This window comes from Brachyistius frenatus, unplaced genomic scaffold, assembly GCF_029030835.1.
Source record: "Brachyistius frenatus isolate BFR_SWC_R1_liver_20210118 unplaced genomic scaffold, ASM2903083v1 Contig_343, whole genome shotgun sequence".
NCBI lineage: Eukaryota > Metazoa > Chordata > Actinopteri > Embiotocidae > Brachyistius > Brachyistius frenatus.
In genome coordinates, this window is record NW_027210942.1 from 200,693 (window position 1) to 220,472 (window position 19,780).

Here is a 19,780-nt window from a genome sequence, read left to right on the forward strand (position 1 = left end):
GAACATCTGGAACACAAGTATAACATCTGGAACACAAGTACAACATCTGGAACACAAGTAGAACATCTGGAACACAAGAACATCATCTGGGACACAAGTACACCATCTGGAAAACAAGTACAACATCTGGAACACCAGTACAACATCTGGAACACAAGTACAACATTTGGAACACAAGAACAACATCTGGAACACAAGTATGACATCTGGAAGACAAGTAGAACATCTGGAACACAGGTGGAACATCTGGAACACAAGTACAACATCTGGAACACAAGTACAACATCTGGAACACAAGTACAACATCTGGAACACAAGTACAACATCTGGAACACAAGTACAACATCTGGAACACAAGTACAACATCTGGAACACAAGTACAACATCTGGAACACAAGTACAACATCTGGAACACAAGTACAACATCTGGAACACAAGTACAACATCTGGAACACAAGTACAACATCTGGAACACAAGTAGAACATCTGGAACACAAGTACAACATCTGGAACACAAGTACAACATCTGGAACACAAGTACAACATCTGGAACACAAGTAGAACATCTGGAACACAAGTACAACATCTGGAACACAAGTACAACATCTGGAACACAAGTAGAACATCTGGAACACAAGTACAACATCTGGAACACAAGTACAACATCTGGAACACAAGTACAACATCTGGAACACAAGTACAACATCTGGAACACAAGTACAACATCTGGAACACAAGTACAACATCTGGAACACAAGTACAACATCTGGATCACAAGTACAACATCTGGAACACAAGTACAACATCTGGAACACAAGTACAACATCTGGAACACAAGTACAACATCTGGAACACAAGTACAACATCTGGAACACAAGTAGAACATCTGGAACACAAGTACAACATCTGGAACACAAGTACAACATCTGGAACACAAGTACAACATCTGGAACACAAGTACAACATCTGGAACACAAGTACAACATCTGGAACACAAGTACAACATCTGGAACACAAGTACAACATCTGGAACACAAGTACAACATCTGGAACACAAGTACAACATCTGGAACATCTGGAAGTACAACATCTGGAACACAAGTACAACATCTGGAACACAAGTACAACATCTGGAACACAAGTACAACATCTGGAACACAAGTACAACATCTGGAACACAAGTACAACATCTGGAACACAAGTACAACATCTGGAACACAAGTACAACATCTGGAACACAAGTACAACATCTGGAACACAAGTACAACATCTGGAACACAAGTACAACATCTGGAACACAAGTACAACATCTGGAACACAAGTACAACATCTGGAACACAAGTACAACATCTGGAACACAAGTACAACATCTGGAACACAAGTACAACATCTGGAACACAAGTACAACATCTGGAACACAAGTACAACATCTGGAACACAAGTACAACATCTGGAACACTGGAAAACTAGTACAACATCTGGAACACAAGTACAACATCTGGAACACAAGTACAACATCTGGAACACAAGTACAACATCTGGAACACAAGTGCAAAATCTGGAACACAAGTAGAACATCTGGAAAACAAGTGGAACATCGGGAACACAAGTAGAACATCTGCAACACAAGTAGAACATCTGTAACACAAGTAGAACAACTGGAAAACAAGTACAACATCTGGAACACAAGTACAACATCTGGAACACAAGTAGAACATCTGGAACACAAGTATAACATCTGGAACACAGAAACAACATCTGGAACACAAGTACAACATCTGGAACACAAGTACAACATCTGGAACACAAGTACAACATCTGGAACACAAGTACAACATCTGGAACACAGGTAGAACATCTGGAACACAAGTACAACATCTGGAACACAAGTACAACATCTGGAACACAAGTACAACATCTGGAACACAAGTACAACATCTGGAACACAAGTACAACATCTGGAACACAAGTACAACATCTGGAACACAAGTACAACATCTGGAACACAAGTACAACATCTGCAACACAAGTACAACATCTGGAACACAAGTACAACATCTGAAACACAAGTACAACATCTGGAACACAAGTACAACATCTGGAACACACAAAACGTCTCCTGTCAGCTTCAGCCGGAGGCCGCTCGTAGAAACTCGGTTACATTACAGCAGCATCCACCTGGAAATAAGTTTCACAGCTATTTCTTCTGATATTGGACGGCCTGGCCAACATGTGCTCCTACTCATGTCCCAGTATGTCTCCCAGAGCAGCCAGAGGAAACAACACACTGGTATCAAGCAGTTGTATTAAAGATGAAGCGAGGTGTTTGTTTTCAGATTTGAAGATTCATGTTCAGTTATTGAACTTGCACACAGCAGCAATGTCATAAAACATATTCAAATTTATCATACGTTTATTTTTCATAGTTGAAAATCTGAAGTCACCGAAGAAACTTGAATACGCTGTTTTACTTGAGTGTCCTTCCTCAGACAGCCGTAGTTTATTCAGGCTGGAGGAATTATTATCGATTATAATTTTTGCAACTAAACAGAAACGGTATTTCATATCTGTGGAGCCTTCAGTCTCCATTCACTGGAGATCTCTTTCATCAGACCAGCGCCATGATATTCTCCAGAGGGTATTATTGGCAGGTCTAAAAGTGGCATGTATCCATGTGTGTTCAGTCCAGTACAGAAAACATGCGATGCTCTTAAGAGTTGCTCTCATAAACAGTGATCACACCCAAGCTGGCAACACTGGTTTCTGCGCTTTGGCTGCGTTTACAGTTTTAAACTGACTCTCAGTCGCAGATTGATGCCTCCAATATGAAATATTTCTGTTATTTTGGCTTTCAGGTGACGTTCTGTGCTCATTGAGTCGCTAATCCGTCAGCCGTAACACAAACACACAACCGAACACACCTTATGAACGCCTGGTGATGGGATGGATGGAGGAAGTTCTCCTGAGTCCAAAAGGTTCTTCGGGTGGGTTGATTGTTATCATCTCGCAGAACGACCCAAATTCATTCTGCAATATAAACGAGTCCAAACATTTAATCAGAGTCATAAAGACACAAGAAGAGCAACGAGTCCCTGATCTCACCATCATGAAGCAGAGATGGGTCATGATTTTTATTCATTAAAAATGAAAACAACTGAATAGTTAATGCAGGAACCACAAAACAAAAACTCTGTCAGGAAATGCTAGCTTTGTCCCATGACCTACTTCCACAGTCAGTGCTTGGTTTATATGTTGGTCATTAATATAAAGCTGCGCTGATTAGCAGACTATTCAATGTTATATGAATCAAATGCAAAATATGACTCTGATCTCAGTTTTGAGCATTTGCTGTCATTATGTGTTATGTGACTTTGACTGGACGGCTGGTTGAAATGTCACTCAAGACTCTGAGAAACTGTGGTGAGCAAATAATTGACAGTTTCATCAATAAAAGGAAAGATTCTTGGCCACACCCCTCCTGAAATGTTGAACTATCAGCCTGCCCCATAATGCACTGTGTCCTTTACAGTAGCAACAACAAGAATAGCCTCTACTCTAAACTAAAGTTGATATAAATGACCTGCTGATTGAAGGTGCTGCACATTAAATGGCAGGAACGACCTCGTCAGCTGGAAGTCGGTCTGCATGGTTTGGGCTTCCTGTTGTGTTGTGCTGATGTAACTTTTAGAGTTTAGGTGTTTGTTCAACATTCATTTCTGAGAACTCCTCTCCTCCATCCTCAGTCCTGGAAGTCCACGTACAGTTAAAGACCTGCACTTAACCGGTCGTGGCAACCGTGCTGAAATATTAGTGTCCAAACCTCCCACGTGATTTGTGTTTGGGACCGAGCACATGTTGAGTCAGACATTTAGTGGCTCGAGTGGCGAAGCAGACGAATAGCAGACACATGAGAAAGCGGTGAGGATAAATGCAGGGAGACTTTCATGGCTTTTATTCTCAGAGCAAAAACTTCAGCTGCTGTTGCTTTCACGCACCAAACACTGTGAGGCTGATGAAAACACTTGAAAACCTTCAGAGTGTTTTAAATGCAGCGTTCTCCATCCGTCTGTCACGCCTTCGGAGGGAGAAAGATTTGAACTCAGGAAGCCTCTTCTCTTATCTTGTGTGGTAGAAGAGGAGCAGGCGGGAGGACTGATCCCGATCAGCAGGGTTTTCTGGCCGGGAGTGTTTGGAGCAGGTGCTGGGAGAGCGCTTCCTTTCTCCTCACATGCCTCCTCACCCAAGAATGCTGGGAATTCTGGGAGCAAACCGCACTTCTGCACAGAGAAGGGGACGCTCGGCGAGGGAAATGTTGAATGTTGAAGCTCGGTCGTCTGAAAGTGCTTCACACTGTCGGTACTTCTCAGGCCGGTCCTGGTAAGTGGTGCTCGTAGCGTGTCATTAGGGTCAGTGTGGCTGTGGGCATCAGTTAGTGGCCCGAGAAGTCTGCAAGCCTTCTCACAACTTATTTCTTATCATACATCTCACGGCAGTCTTAAACTCTACAAAAAACAACTGTGGAATTTCTGCCTTTTGTACCACATGTGCAACATAAAGGTTATTTTTAAGCACCCTATTTTTCTACAAATTCAGATTAATCATGAATAATAATTTATTTAACAAACAAAAATCGATTGTGTGGACAAGCAGCTCCAGATTCCTTCTTTCTTGCTCTTTCAACATTTCTCCCGTTTTCTCACACTGGTACAGTTTAGTCTCCAGGTTGTTTCCAAATGCAAACAAATGTGCTTTATATCCACTGTTGTTAAAGAAATATCAGGACTCTTCCAGCAAAGTCCAACTTTTCCACCTTATAATGTCGATGTTTGTAGTTTTTATGTGCAGTTTGAAAATGTGCATAAAACAGGAAGTACATGTATAGTTTTAATGTGTCTCCAATCAAAGTGCTCATTGTGTGTGTTTACCAGGGAAGTAAGGAGCACCGGTGACAGAAGACATTTGAAGAAAAGTAAAAGGGATTGTCATTTATTCTGGAAAATGTTTGCTTTAAAAGAAAGACATGGCATCACTGAGACCTGGAGGGAGTTTTAGAAAGCTTCCCATGAAGGAAATGAAAGCTAGAATATCTCATTTTCTTGTAGGAGTATTGCTTGTTAATCCTCTGGAAACCAGAGATTTGAACATTTATATTTATATTGTTTGCGAGTATTTTCAGCACAGTTTGGAAGTAGCTCTGCCAAAAGGATGGAAATATTGGAGAAGAATAGAAGAGTTTCTGGATGAAACATGACATTGATCTCAGCTGTTGGTAACAGTAAGATGCATTAGTGACAATTACACTTTGGAAAAAGTCTTCCTGAACACTACCAAGAACTGAGTGTGAGACCGGTTGAGCTTGTGTAACATGATGAAGCTCAACTTTCCCACCAGTTATCCTCCAATCGTCCCATCGAGCTCCAGCTCAGGCTGCCGGGCAGCTGGTTGTCTCTGGAAAAGAGTTTGTTCTAAACCTTTGCAACAAGTTAACTCGTCCCACAGTCAGAGTTCAGGAGGAAAACCAGGGAAATTAAGACTTAGTGCAATGTCTAATTTTGGGTGGCGAAATTCAGCTGATGAATCTGCAAAGCTACGGAAACATTTCTTGTTTTCTGAACCTGAGAAGTTAAATTCCTTCTGTAAGTTAGCTTGTTTTTCTTCAGCTTGCAGCATCACTCTTGTGGTATGTCTTGGATAACTAAACTGGTTGGCTCGTGATAAGTGCCATGTATGCAAGGCAAAGCATTGCAATCATAAATCATATAATGACGTACCTGAGGTGCTGATGTTGCTCAAACGACATGCGGTTTTAAACCTTTAAGCCGTTAAATCGAGTTGCTGCAGATTTAAATGTCTGACTGCAGATACCAGGTGACTGGTCAGTATCGGTCAGAATAAGCAGCACTCGGAGCTGACTGCAGCTCCAGTCCCACATTTCAGTGTCAGGCCTGCTCAGGGTTTGTGAATACTGATGCACGCTCACCTCCTGCTGCATTCCTGTAGAAGCATCTCTTCTCCCCGACCTCTCGCTCAGTCCGCTCTAATCAATGTTATGCTAATGACCTTTTGGTGTCTGCAGCATTTCTAAATCGTTTTGTTGCCTCACTGGCTTTAACGAGGTCCGCTGGGAGTCGGGCTGTCGGTGTTTGTGTGTGTTCAGGACCATGTTTGGGATTTGCTGCAGTTAGAAGGAATACAGTCCATTCAGACGATGTAATTGCTTTTTCTTTTTATGTTAATCTTCCATAATGATGTCATTGTATTTGTTGAGAGTGCATTATTTTTAACAGACACTGAATGAGTCAATTAAAGAATTTCTTTCATTTAGATTCCATAAGTCAAAAGAAAAAGTGAGTTTTTTTTTTAACATGAAGTCATTTAAAGTTCATCAAAACTAGCTAGTAATTATAAATAATGGCTCAAGTGAGTTTCCAGTTTTTTATAATTGCGCTAACTGTGTTTTTAAGTATAGATAATAGTTTTTTTGTATTTGTAAGTCTGTTTTTTGATTCTCCTCTGGACTTACAGTACATTGTTAAGCTGAGGAAGAGTCTTGTAGTTTGACTGAATGATGAAGAAGGTTCAGTGAGTTGTAGTGTACAAGTGTTTGGGAGTTCAGAGAAGTACTGGTTGCTAAACTTTACTTCCCTGCATCTTGACTCGGTGTCTCCGACCCTGAAGTCCAATTATCTCCGTGCAGAGACGTCGTCTCAGCGTCGGCTGGATGCTGTCGTCTCGCAGGCATTTCTATCTGCCCTAAAACACAGCTCTTTATTTTCTGTTTGCTCTTTTGTCTGCTCTACTTTATATGACTCATGTGAGAGTGAGAGTGTGTGTGTGTGTGTGTGTGTGTGTGTGTGTGTGTGTGTGTGTGTGTGTGTGTGTGTGTGTGTGTGTGTGTGTGTGTGTGTGTGTGTGTGTGTGTGTGTGTGTGAGAGAGTAAATACGTTTCATCTCCATCATTGTTCTGTGCTGCTCTCAGGCTCTCTGAAAACATGGGCATCCTTTGAAGTCTTGTCAGATTATATGAAGGCAGCACCAACTCAGATTTACCTTCATGATGTTATCCAGAGTTCATGTCCTGGTTTCTGACTGCATCACATGAAAGATGTGTTGAACTGCGCCCTGCAGGGACACGCCACGCTTTTTATTTCTGGAAAGGATTTCAACACGAGTAGAGCTGCAACTAAATGTATTGATGCATTGAGAATGTTGAAAAATGTCAAATAAATTGTGAAACGTATCCACGACCGTTTCCTGAAGGCCACGGTGACGCTGCATGTTCAGTCTGAGCAGCAGTCTCTAATCCACACTATTACGTTTAAAGTTACATGAAACAGGTTGTAGAAAAATAGTTAATCTTCAAAACTTCCTGCGATGCACAATATGAATCATTAAAATGTAAAAATGAATCATGCTTTTTAAGTTACTAAATACTCAGTATTATATCGCCGTTCAACCCTGTGGGGATCCCTGCAGGTATGAATGACTCAGCTGACACCTGTGATTGTTACCTGAAGCTTTGGGCTGCAAATTAAAACCAAAACATCCACTCAGTTTTTTCTGTCTTACTTTTGAACTTTCTATAATAACGCGTGGTGCGACAGCAACACACGTATCTAAAGAAAATAACAAATTATAATATCTGATCATCTGAACATCTCATCCACAAATTTAATTGCTGTCTGACACCAATAATAATCAATAATCAATTAACTAATGAAAGAAAAAAAAAAAAAATCCAGCAACTAATTTGATAAGCACATTTTTCTCAAGCAAAAGTGGAAAACGTGATAATTTAAGTTTTTCAAATGTGGAAAATTTATTGTTTTTCTTTCTCAAATGTGTCAGTGATGGTCAAGTTCTAAGTTTCTCTCTCTCTCTCTCTCTCTCTGTGTGTGTGTGTGTGTGTGTGTGTGTGCGCGCGTGTGTGTGCGTGCGTGTGTGTGTGTGTGTGTGTGCGTGTGTGTGGTGTGCGTGTGTGTGCGCGTGTGTGTGCGTGTGCGTGTGTGTGTGTGTGTGCGCGTGTGTGTGTGTGTGTGTGCGCGTGTGTGTGCGTGTGCGTGTGTGTGTGTGTGTGCGCGCGCGTGTGTGTGCGTGCGTGCGTGGTGTGTGTGTGCGCGTGTGTGTGTGTGTGTGTGTGTGTGTGTGTGTGCGCGTGTGTGTGTGTGTGTGTGTGTGTGTGTGTGTGCGTGCGTGCGTGCGTGTGTGTGTGTGTGTGTGTGTGTGTGTGTGTGTGTGTGTGTGTGTGTGTGCGTGCGTGCGTGCGTGTGTGTGTGTGTGTGTGTGTGTGCGTGCGTGCGTGGTGTGTGTGTGCGTGCGTGCGTGTGGTGTGTGTGTTGGCTGTAGGGGCCTGAGGCCTGGACTTCACCTGGACGAGGACGACGACATCGTGCCTGAACTGGCTCACATCCATCCCAGAGAGCGACCGGACTGGGAGGAGACCATCAGTGCCATGGTGAGACACGCATCCTTCACATCCCCACTTGGCCTGTAGATCAGTTTCACTGGCTGCTTTGTAGATTTTCAGTGGCCCAACACCTTAAAAATGTTTTAGCTCTTTCTCCTTTTTTTTTTTTTTTGTATATACACCAGAGAAGTTCCCTTTAGATTTGGTTGTTTATGATAAAAGATGAGATTAGAGCTGAAACCATGATGACATGTAATGTTTGCCAGCAGGTTGAAGGTGTACCTGTTGAGGTGGATGGTTCGGTGTTCATGCAGAGACTCGTGCAAGTTACTGGGATAGAGTGAACCCCAGGTGGTTTTGTGTAGCTGTAGTTTACAGATGTGCCCTGAATGCCTCACCTGCAGGCTGTCAGCAGATCTACGGGCAGCTGCACGCCGAGAAGCGTCTCGTTCCCACAGCAGCACCGTTCGAAAACTAATTTAGTTTGAAGAGCTTGAAATAAGGCGTTGTGATGTCACGTTCACCTCCAGGGTAACGGAGGGATTTCATCCGTCTGCTGCTGACGAGCATCTGTCAGGGTGTTCACTCTGAGGTGGTCTACAGGTTTCAAACTGTACGAAACATATCTCAGTTCCTGTTTTCCACACAGGAGTGTTGTTGCTTCCTCTTTCTGTTTGAAGCCTCCTATGTTTCTTTCACTGACATTTTTTTTTTTTTTTTTTTGAGTATGAGGAGGAGAAACGATGACATCATCTAAAAAGTGCTCACATGGCAGATTGAGTGTTCAGTCAACTCAAATTCAAGTTTGTTTGTTTATCATGATTTTGGCTTCCACACAAGATAAGAAATAAAAAAGAAGTAGAGAGAAAAATAAAAATAAATGACAAAGACAAACAGCAGAGATGACCGATAACACTGTTGATGTAAAACTGGAACTGTACAATATAAATCATATAAAAAGATGTCTGTTAGATTGTTCACGGTGCAGATAAAAGGCACGAGGAGCTCGACCTAATAACTGGAGTACCGTGCAGATAGATTGTGATGGCATCGTGTGAGTAGTTTGTCCTGAGATGCCTTTTTTTTTTTTTCCTTGCCCACTCATACTGTAACTCACCCAGAGAGTGAGATTCCCCCTCACAGAATATTAATAACACGGCATTAAATAATGATGTTGGACCACATCAGTTTAATAATGCTTTCTTGTGAGCCACTTCTCCACCCACAACAAATGCAGGCAAGAAAAGTCAGCTGACTGGTTGACCGATAAGTTTACGAAGTTGTGAATCACAGAGTGGAAGTTACCAGAGGACTCCGATCCTCCAGACAAACAGGTGTGATGAGACTCGGAGGACGAGACGATGCTTTGACCAGTAAGTGATGCAAAAGCTACAATCTCTCTTTCTTTGAGTTAGACACGGAGAGGTAGGATTAGAGACATCACTGACTTTAAACAAAAGGAGAACAAAAGCCTTGTTATCTGTGTGATCTGCAGGCAAGAGAGTTCAGCTTTCACTTGTTTCATCTGCTGAGTCTGATTACTGGAAAAACTTTGAACAGAAGCACATGAAGGACAAACTGACTGTTAACCGAAGGGATGGGCATTTCAAGCAAAACTACTGTTCCAAATTCACTCGTAACTATTCAATTTGTAATCAAACCCCCCCCCCCCCCCCCCCACACACACACACACACACACACACACACGAGTATAGAGAGATTTCCGTTTGCTCGGCGCTTCTCTAATGAAGGGTGGTCAGCGGTGAGAGGGTTGTGTGCTAGTTCTGCCTGCACAGTTTGCATCTGCTCATGTTCACCGGGATACTTTTACCTGCTGAGCCCTGAAAGCAGCATGTTCTTCTTCTCCCCGTGTTATTTAATGTCGGCTGAAAGGCAGCTATTAGGAACATTACTGCCACCTTCTGACGGGAGTAACGCATTACAGCCGGGCGCCTTCAAAAACGGGGGAAATAAGGAAGAACGACAGTCGCATGTAGGGATGGTGTTGGAAATGAAAACGACTATTCGAGCATTCGTAGTTCGTCCCTAGTTAACAGTTCCTTCCCAGCGTCGGTCGTTGGAGTTGACCTCATTGTTTTGAATCATCCACCGTGACATGTGAATCCATCAGGAGCTCCACGCCGCCCCGATCAGCTTGTTTCCTGCCCGTCACTGTCTTATCAGCGTCTGTTTTCCAGCCCGTGTGTCGATGAGTTGTGTCTCTGGTTCTGAGACACTATCACACCTTAATGATTGATGCGGGTGGCGGCCGGTGTCCTGACTCTCCATCGACTCTAAACTCTGCGTAGATCAGTCATCGACCTGCTCATCTCTCCATTCACCAGACAGCATCACTCATTAATTCCTTTCCTCCCTTTTTTTATTTTTTATTTTTTGGATTTGGGTCTTCGGTTTCTTGCATCAACAGCACGGTGAAAATGAGGCCGTCTCCATGGTAACGTGCTGAGCCACCCGTGGTTGGCACGTGGTTGGGAGCCCAATCGCAAGTGCTCAGTTCGATAAGGCAACACAGAGAGAGAGAGAGAGAGAGAGAGAGAGAGAGAGAGAAACAACAATCTCACCAGGCTGATGAATATTGATCGGAGAGGCGGGGCTTTTAATACTGCATGTCTGCTATTCTTTGTTCAATATTTGATTGGGGAGGGACGGTGCTGCGCTGGAGCGGCATGCATTATGGATGCCTCTGGTGGTTGGAGGAGGTGATGAGAAGCACTGAGCAACTTAGAGTAAGCTGTCACACCAACAGTTGGACTGTGTAGGAAAGATCCTATTCTGTGTTGACGGCAGAGAAAACCTCCACGAAGACCTGCAACGCCAGGGTGCTTCAGCGATGATGCGTTTTACACGACAGGCAGCATTTACATCAGGGATGTTTTTTTCATAGAAGCAGCGCTGCTTCGTTTGAAGCCTAAATTTCATAAATCTCAACTGTCTTTTACAATAATTGTTTTGTTTCGTCTCAAACTGTCCAAGTCCAAGGTGGTGTCTTTAAAACGTCTTATTTCATCTGACCGACAGTCCAACAGCCAGCGATATTTACTTTATTGTGACAGAAACCAGAATAAAGACCTGTTCAGACCAAAGATTTGTTACGAGATGATGTGAAACGACTCCTGCAGGTTTGCACCAAAGCAGCCAGACGAGACGGTGAAACATCACAGCTACAACTCTTCGTACCTCTGATTTAACTGCCGGCTTTTCAGTTTTTTTGTGGCTGGATATAGTTTCTATCTTCTTTAAACATGAACGAGGATGTGGATGGTGCATTACGTGCAAGAGTTGTATTTGTGGTCTTGATGAAAATACGAGTGGGTCCAGAATTTGGAGCTTGTGTCAAACAGACATGACTAATAAATTGAGGTGATCCTCTTTCCCTTGGAAACTGGAGGATTCATAACGTTCACAAACCAACGGGTGACATCACTGCTGGATGCTGATTGGTCACCGGTGACCGGTCAGCTGATGGGACGGTCCACACTCCTGCAACTTTTCCTGCAGCGCTCCAAAACAATTTAGTCTTTACGAATCTTTGATGTGAAATTTAGGCAGCAAGTCCACACAAGTTTTCAAGTCTTCAACGATACAGTCTGTCGCTCAGTTGTTTTTCTGTCGATCAACACATTGATGACTCCACTCGTTCCTGCAGGATTAGAGTTATAGTTAATGAATTAAAATAAGTGCTGCCTGTAAACGCCTGCTGTCGCACCCGTCGGCTTCGTCCCGTTAACACCTCGGACAGAGGTGGTGTCAGCCGTCTTAAAACAACCTGACCTCTTCTGCATAGCACCTTTCCTGTCCGGGACCGTCTGGCTGAGGAGTCACACGCTGCATACAGGAAACTTTCTCACTTCTCGGCCACCTTGTCTTTATCAGAGTTAAATCTCACTCGGCCAGAAGTTTGGTGCTGTTTCTTTTAATTATTTTCCCATAGATGTGTTTTATATCTCTTAATCCTTTCATCTTCTTTATCTTTCAACAACCTGCTGTCAGATTATTGAAATATAACCTCCCCAGTGAATACATCCACCGATAAAGTCTGTCTGCTTCAAAAGGCTGCAGCTGATTGTTGGTGGACTCCTGTGTGGAGTGGATGTTCTGACCCGACCCAGAAATGATCAGAGGATGTTTCTACATACAGTCGACTTTTCATGGGGTTTGTGAAAAGTAAAAACCAAAAAGTTTCTGCAATGGAAAGAAGATCTTGACCCAGACTCCTCCGTGTGGTCGGGGAGGGTTTAATGATAGTGCTCCGTCAGAATGAGTGAGGTTGGTTCTGACCCGATCCCAACTTGGAACCAGCCGTGGTAAATGGTGGAAAAACAGAAACAACCCTGATTGTGAAGCCTTCAGTCACGACATCTGCAGCACATGCTGAGGCGAAGGCTGATTATCTCATGACCGGTTGTGGAAGCACCTTTCAGACGGGATGCAGCCGTACAATCCGGTGTGTCGCAGATTTCGTGGTGAAGCAGGAGATGTTCCAACTTCCTTCTCCTTCTGTGTGTTAGACTCTCGATGAGCTCCACACGAGTCTGCAGACGTTTGAAGCTCCGCAGGTCGATTTCATGTGTTGTTGTGTTCACATGAAATTTTAACAGAAGTGGAAGCTACAATCTGAGCCATGCAGTTTGGTGTTATTGAATATGAACCAACAGAAAGCCGAGTCCTTTCATTCAGGTTCTATTGTGCTTGAAACACTCATGCTGACCAGCTTCCTGAAGCTCCGGGTGAACAATGCCAGCACCATGATTGTTTTCTGCTGTTGTTATGGAAATGCTCTGACGGTCTTTATCCAGCCTCTGTCGCCTCTTTACGGAGCTCCATAAAGAGAAACAAGTATGTTTTGACGCCACATCTTTATATATTGAGTGTTTGACAGGCTGTTGTGTACCCAAGAGATATCCCAGGTTTTTATTAGTTTTGCACACGATGTAAACGTACCCAGAAAGAGGGCGTACGAGTGTACCCCCCCTCTGACAGGAAGTCAGCCTCTGGCTGCGGAACTGCACTCAGTCAAAGTGAAGCAACATCAAAACGCTTTGATTTTTACCCAAAAGAATAAAAAAATGGCAAAATGTGGGTTGTTTAATTCACTGTTTTATTGTGGTTTTCTAAAGTAACACATGGCTCCCCTATCAAAACGCACGTTTTTATTCAAACTTCATATTATTCATTGCACTGAAATAAGAATGTGTTCTGTAAAACAAAGGGAATCGTATCTTTTCCTCCAATGATCTGACAATGCTTTAATGCACCACATTAGATGTCCAAACAGTGCAGTTCATCCTCTAAAGAATCTGTCCATTCAAACCAGATCACCTCAGTTACATCTCAGCTGCTTGACTCTAAACGTACATTAAACTGAATAATTTATTCCTTTAAAACCCTCTTTCATTACAAATGATGGGTTACCTTCAGATATTGTTGCAAAGGATTTTGAACTTCCTTAAGGGTTGTATAGTAATCATATTAATCTTCATTATTATAATGTATTGCATTTATACAGTGCTTTTCATAACACAAAGCCACTGAGCTCCTAGCAGACCAGACCATGTGTTCCCCTCCATAAAGATCAGCCTCTGCCCCTCCATCAAGTGTTTTATTTTCTGTAAACTTCAGACCGAATAACCTCGGTGAATGTGAAGGAGTCACTCTGTTAAAGCAACCGTGCTAAATTCAGTATAGAGACAAGTAAAACCTTTTAACGAAGAGTAAACAATGTGACTGTGAGGAACAGATTTTAATCAGGACACGAACACATCTCACACAAGACTTCTGTCGACTGCGAATCAGAACCGGCACTGCAGGTCTTTCCTTTGCAAGGAGTGTGAAACCAGCTGGAGGATGATTGTGTTGTTGTTGTTGCTGTCTGTATGGTCATGAGTTCAGATGGAAAGGAAGGGATGAGCTGGAAGAAGATGTCATTCAAAGAAAAGCTTCACTGAACAAGTTTTATGAATCGTGAATCTACGTCCTCCAGCAGGCGACGGGTCAGCTCATCCAAATAAAACAGTGTAGTGCTCCACAGCGCTGTCATGATAAATGGAAACCCACATAGCTTTTGAAATGTCCCACTTGACCTGCTCAACCTCATTAACTGGATGACATGAATTTCATGAGCTGAACGTCCTGATTGAATCATCGTTCTGATGAGTTCGGTGCTGATTTGAATCTCATCGTGTCGTGTGTTCAGGTTGTCCTGAATCTCACCGACATGTTCACAGCACAGAGACCAACGGAGACATTTCATCTTCTGTGAACTTGAATAAACTCAGTAGAAAGCCTGTTGGTTACATGAATGCCACTCTAACAGCGGCACAGATGTGTTTGTACATCAACAATCGCTGATGTTTGTGATTTTCTTTTAGGCTCGGAGCGCAGAGATCCCCGAGCTGAGGACGGAGCCCCTCATGCGCTCGTGCAGCAGCAGCACGGCCAGCATGAAGGTCAAGAATGTCAAGAAGTGAGTAGACAAACACACTCTCACACACACACACACACACACACACTCCTCTCTCATCTCTCCTTCTCGCTCTTCATCTCTATTTATTGCTCTTAACTGACTTTTGATCGCCTCTGTTTCCTGTTCGAGTTCTCTCCATTCCCTCAGTCTATTTCTGGGCCTTCCTCCTCCTCCTTCCCCTCCCTCCGCTGCGTTGCCCTCTGCCTCTTACACTAGTCATACACACTCCAAGGTGCTACCATGAGAAGCTCAACGGAGTGTGTGTGTGTGTGTGTGTGTGTGTGTGTGTGTGTGTGTGTGTGTGTGTGTGTGTGTGTGTGTGTGTGTGTGTGTGTGTGTGTGTGTGTGTGTGTGTGTTTTTCCAGACTTTGCTTCACCAAGGGTCACTTCCCCAAACTGGCAGAGTGCGCTCACTTCCACTATGAAAACGTTGACTTCGGCACGATTCAGGTACGTCCTCGGAGCATTTCTCCAGAATGTCTAATCACACACATCCAAACTGGGGCGAGACCGATCGTCCTCAGAGCAGCGTGGTTTCAACATTTCTGTTTAAAATCCCAGCAGCACGGATGTCAGTCACGGTGCAGCAGAAGCTTTGAACTTCACATGTTCTCTGCAGTTGTTCCCCTGTAGTGTTCGGGCTGAAACGGAGAAATGGTGTTTGTAAAGACAGAAGTATGAATCAAACGTCTTCTCCAATTGATGTCAAGCAGAATTCTTTCTGCTGTTGACATCTTGAGATGGTTGATGATTTGCATTTGTTTGATATCTTGGTGAAGTATCCCGTCTGCTACAGCCCGACCTCGTTCCTCTCTGACTCCCTCACCTCACCACAGTTTAAAGTCTGGCCTCGGCTCACTTTACAGTCACAAGCTGAACTCTTGACATTTTCACATCTTGACTTTATCATCTCACCTCTGCTGCAGCTCTTTTTCTCTCAGATCCTTTTTGCATTGAAGAGTTTTTAATTTGCTCTCCCAGTCCACAGTGTTTTGAATCTCGGATCTTTTTCCGCTCCTTTAAAATATTTCACTTTTCTAGGAAGTGAATATCTTCTTTTCGTGCCTCCACTTCCAGCCCCCATCCATCCAAGGGCAATATCTTTATTCTGTATCACAGTTACTGTTTTTAAAAATCATCTTTTCCTCTTTTAATTGTAATTGGCGTAAAGCAAAATCTAAAAAGTTAAAGTAATCAAAAATGAATACCTGAGAATGGAAAGGAAATAAAAGTATGTTAGATATTTCACTTGATGAATTTTTTAGTTTTTTTTTCCATCGGCGAGGGTGATGATGCTCACTACCACTGGGTCTGAATCTCTTGGTACTTCCAGAGGTGCTGATGTTTTCAGAGCTAAAATGTGGATCCTCGGAAACACTCTGCTGGAGGAACTGTTGCATAGTTTGTCTGCTGTCTGAGTGTACAGTAAACAAACTGTAACCAAAAGCAGAACATTTACAAAAAAGATCTGAGTTGAAGCTCTGAAAAGTCTGAAATCAAAACCGTAATGACGTCTTCTTGTCAGGAGCCTCAGACTTCAAATCTTCTGCATGAAGTAGAAAGACTCCTTTTAGCATGACGCTCTGAGGAGGTCTGATGTGTTGATTCGATTGTAGAAACCAGGATTTTTGGTGATACTACGGGTTAAAAAACGGATATGTCGGTGTCTGCTGCTTCACTTTTGACTTGTTTTTCTTTCTTGTTTTGAACAAAATCCCCTGTGAGATGTTCAGCTTTCTGCAGGTGTGGTGTTCAATCCCTGGAGGACAGGGGACGGGGACAGGACTGACTCGGTGCTGTTGACGGTCTATTTGCATTCAGGGTGTAAAGATGGAAAGTTTAATCAGTTTAAGTTGGCTATTGTTCTCAAGCTTTCACCAAATGCATGCTGGGATTGGCTCCATTCCCCTTTTTGTATTCCGCAGAGTAGGAATCAGCAGGTGCAGGAAATAAAAGCGCTCTGTGTCTGAGAAAATGTTTTGTGAAAAGTTTCTGATCATGAACGCTGTACTGAGATCATGTCATGACGTCAGTGAACCAGTAGGGGTCAGCAGTGAGCTGTCGAGCAGGAGCGTTAGCTGAAACTCGTCCATCCTGCTTCACCTGCAGATTATTTGTTGATATAACCACACTGCGTGCATAAAGATCATGAATGGTCTTCGGTCTGTGTTTCGTAGCTGTGTGTGCCGGCACCGAGCAGCAGGACCGGCTCAGCCCTTTGTGGTTTCTATCCTTCTGTCAGGGAGCCGGGCCTCTTTGTTTTGCTGCCGTGTGGTTTTAGTATTCGACGTGGCTCCCGTCTCTTCTCCTGAGCACACCAGTGGAAAGTCACGTCCTCTGTGTTTGTTTAGGGATTCATTATTTGGTATTTGTTCCACATGTCAGTCACTACATTTTATGGATGATCTCGCCTCAACCAAATGCGTTTGCTTGTTTAACGAATCGGTCACGAACAGTTCTGTTTATTTGTCCCCAGATGATTGTGGCATGACCTAAATACTTAAAAATCTAGTTGTTCATTTCGGCATTCAGAGGGTGTTTCTCTGAACCTGCTGTGTTTCGCTCATATTCACACACTGAATGATGCACATGTTGGCTGATAAGTCATTTTTTTTCTTTTCTAGCTGCACCACTAAAATAATAAGAACTTGTCGGAGGTGCCAGCTGAAGTTCAGCTCGACTTCTGAACTGAAAATCCACATTAGTGTTTAGGCCTTGTAGGTTTTTTGTGCAGTGTGTCGAGGCAGGATCCATGGATCAGGACTCAGGCTCAGCTTTGGCATCAGGCCTTCTGCTAGAGGACATCTGATTTCATTTCCATAATAAAAAACCGGGCCAAAGGAGAATTTGAGTCAGCCATGGTTGTGTTGTGGAAACATGAGAGTGGACCGGTCCCAGTGTGTCTGCATCCAGAGCACCACTGGGGACGTTTCTTTATGAGAACATTTGACTAACAACCTGCCAGCTGTTGTGGTAAACTAGAACGTTTTTATTCATTGTTTCACTGTTTTAAGTTTGTTTGAAATCTGAATTGTTGGCGACAGAGTTTCATTCAGGACATTTTAATGTCTCCTTTGTGTAGATGAACTCTGTGTAGATCCAACAGAACCAGCTTCTCTTTCAGTTGTTCTTCAACCAGTGTGTTGCTTCTGTCCTCATGTTATCTGACTGTTACATCCAACCATCATCCATCAGTGATGTCATCGTTGGTTTGTGAACGTTATGAATCCTCCAGTTCAGATTCTGTCCGTCACCATCTTGCTAGTTCGGAGCGGTTTGGAGCAGGAAGTGACCATATTTGGATGAGCTGGGGGAGGAGCCAGAGGTGGATCTGACCGATCTGATCGGAAACCTGACGATACTACGTCCCGCCCACCGATAGCTGTAACCTGACTGCACCACAGGCCTGTCAATCAAACAGACACGCCCCCAAAAACAGGTCTTCTTGAATCTTCTTTTCTAATGAATGAGGGATTATTTTCAGATGGACCTCCAGAAAACTAAGAAGAAGGAGTGACTTTAGCTAACAACACCGAGAGAACTGATGGACACATTTTATTCACTTTGGATTTGATGAGAGAAGTTGAATGGGAGTCTATGGAGCCGGAGGCTTTTTGGAGCCGACCTCTAGTGGCACTCGCTGGTATTGCAGTTGAAGACACTTCTGCATCGGACGGAAGCTACGTCCACTTTTATATACAGTCTGTGGTTACACCTCATTTGGACTATTGCTTTGTTGCTTTGTTGCTTTGTTGCTTTGTTGCTTTGTGTTTGAGCAGTCGGAACGTTGCTGTTGTGTAACTGCAACATTTCAGTTTCTGTTGTGTGTATGGAGGTAATTGAACTGATTGGATGTGGGTTTTTTCCCTTTCTGACTGAAACTCCAGTGTGAACAGGAGGATCTGAGTTCACCTGATGGGTAACATCCTGTGACTCTGTCATCTCAGTAGATCGCGCCGCCGAGCCCGGCAGGAGATCTGCTCCCAGCGGGGCCTCCTCAGTGACGGCAGACGTGTTATTTTATGGTGATTTGTGGTAAAGTGTCTACGAATGGTACATGAACTCTCACTGTGACTGAGTCAGCACACCACTTATACATGTGTGTGTTTGTGTGATTTGCGGGTGTGCAGACAGTTCTGATGTCATGTGATCTGACTGCTCCAAGGATCACTGCGTGATGGCTTTCATGGGATGTGAGCATCCAACTCACAGCTGTTACTGCCGTCCAATAGAAGTAAAGTCTGCTGATTTCATGTGCTGACTCCATCTTCCTGCCTGTTGTAGAACGTTATTCCTGCACTGTGGACAGAGATGTCAGCCAGCTGGGTTCAGACATGAAGCTGCAGGACTGTTTTTTCTTCAGTGAAGAATAATCCTGACAACGTGATCACCTTCACTGCTTGTGGACGTCTACCTGCTGCTGGTTTTTGTTCTCTCATTATCAGCTCAGCGCAAAGTTGATATGCTTTACTCAGATGTGTGAACTGACCTGGATATGAAGCATCTGTAGGCTAAAATATTATAATGTTATTTTTTAAAGAGATCAGACGGACTTGTCTCCTTCTCTTCTCTCCTCCCACAACATACAGCTGGTGTGCTGCTGGGAAATGCTTGTAGGGGAGACACTCACATTATTGTCAAAGCGAGATGGCTGCAAGGTCACTGGGAATATACAGAAAGCACCGAATATTCTGTCAATTAATGGCTACAAATAACTTATGTACTTACTTCTTTGGTAGGACTGCAGTCTGTCTGGCAGAAATATTGTCTTATTAAAATACCTCAGGATGGGATGTTCAACCACCACTTTCTCATGTCCTTCTGTTGTTATTGACAGCACTCGCAGCTCGTTGATGATCTCTCTCTTCCATCTCACCCTGACGCTGCTC

The 19,780-nt window shown here is 43.4% G+C and overlaps 1 protein-coding gene across 1 annotated transcript in view; it reads left to right on the top strand.

Annotated features, from left to right (window-relative positions):
- Positions 1–19,780, top strand: part of arhgap32b (Rho GTPase activating protein 32b) — a 100,076-nt gene that overhangs the window by 30,599 nt on the left and 49,697 nt on the right. The window contains exons 3-5 of the mRNA XM_069723737.1: positions 8,347–8,455; positions 14,797–14,891; positions 15,257–15,341. Coding sequence (XP_069579838.1) covers positions 8,347–8,455; positions 14,797–14,891; positions 15,257–15,341 — 289 coding nt within the window. The remainder of the gene's footprint in view (positions 1–8,346; positions 8,456–14,796; positions 14,892–15,256; positions 15,342–19,780) is intronic.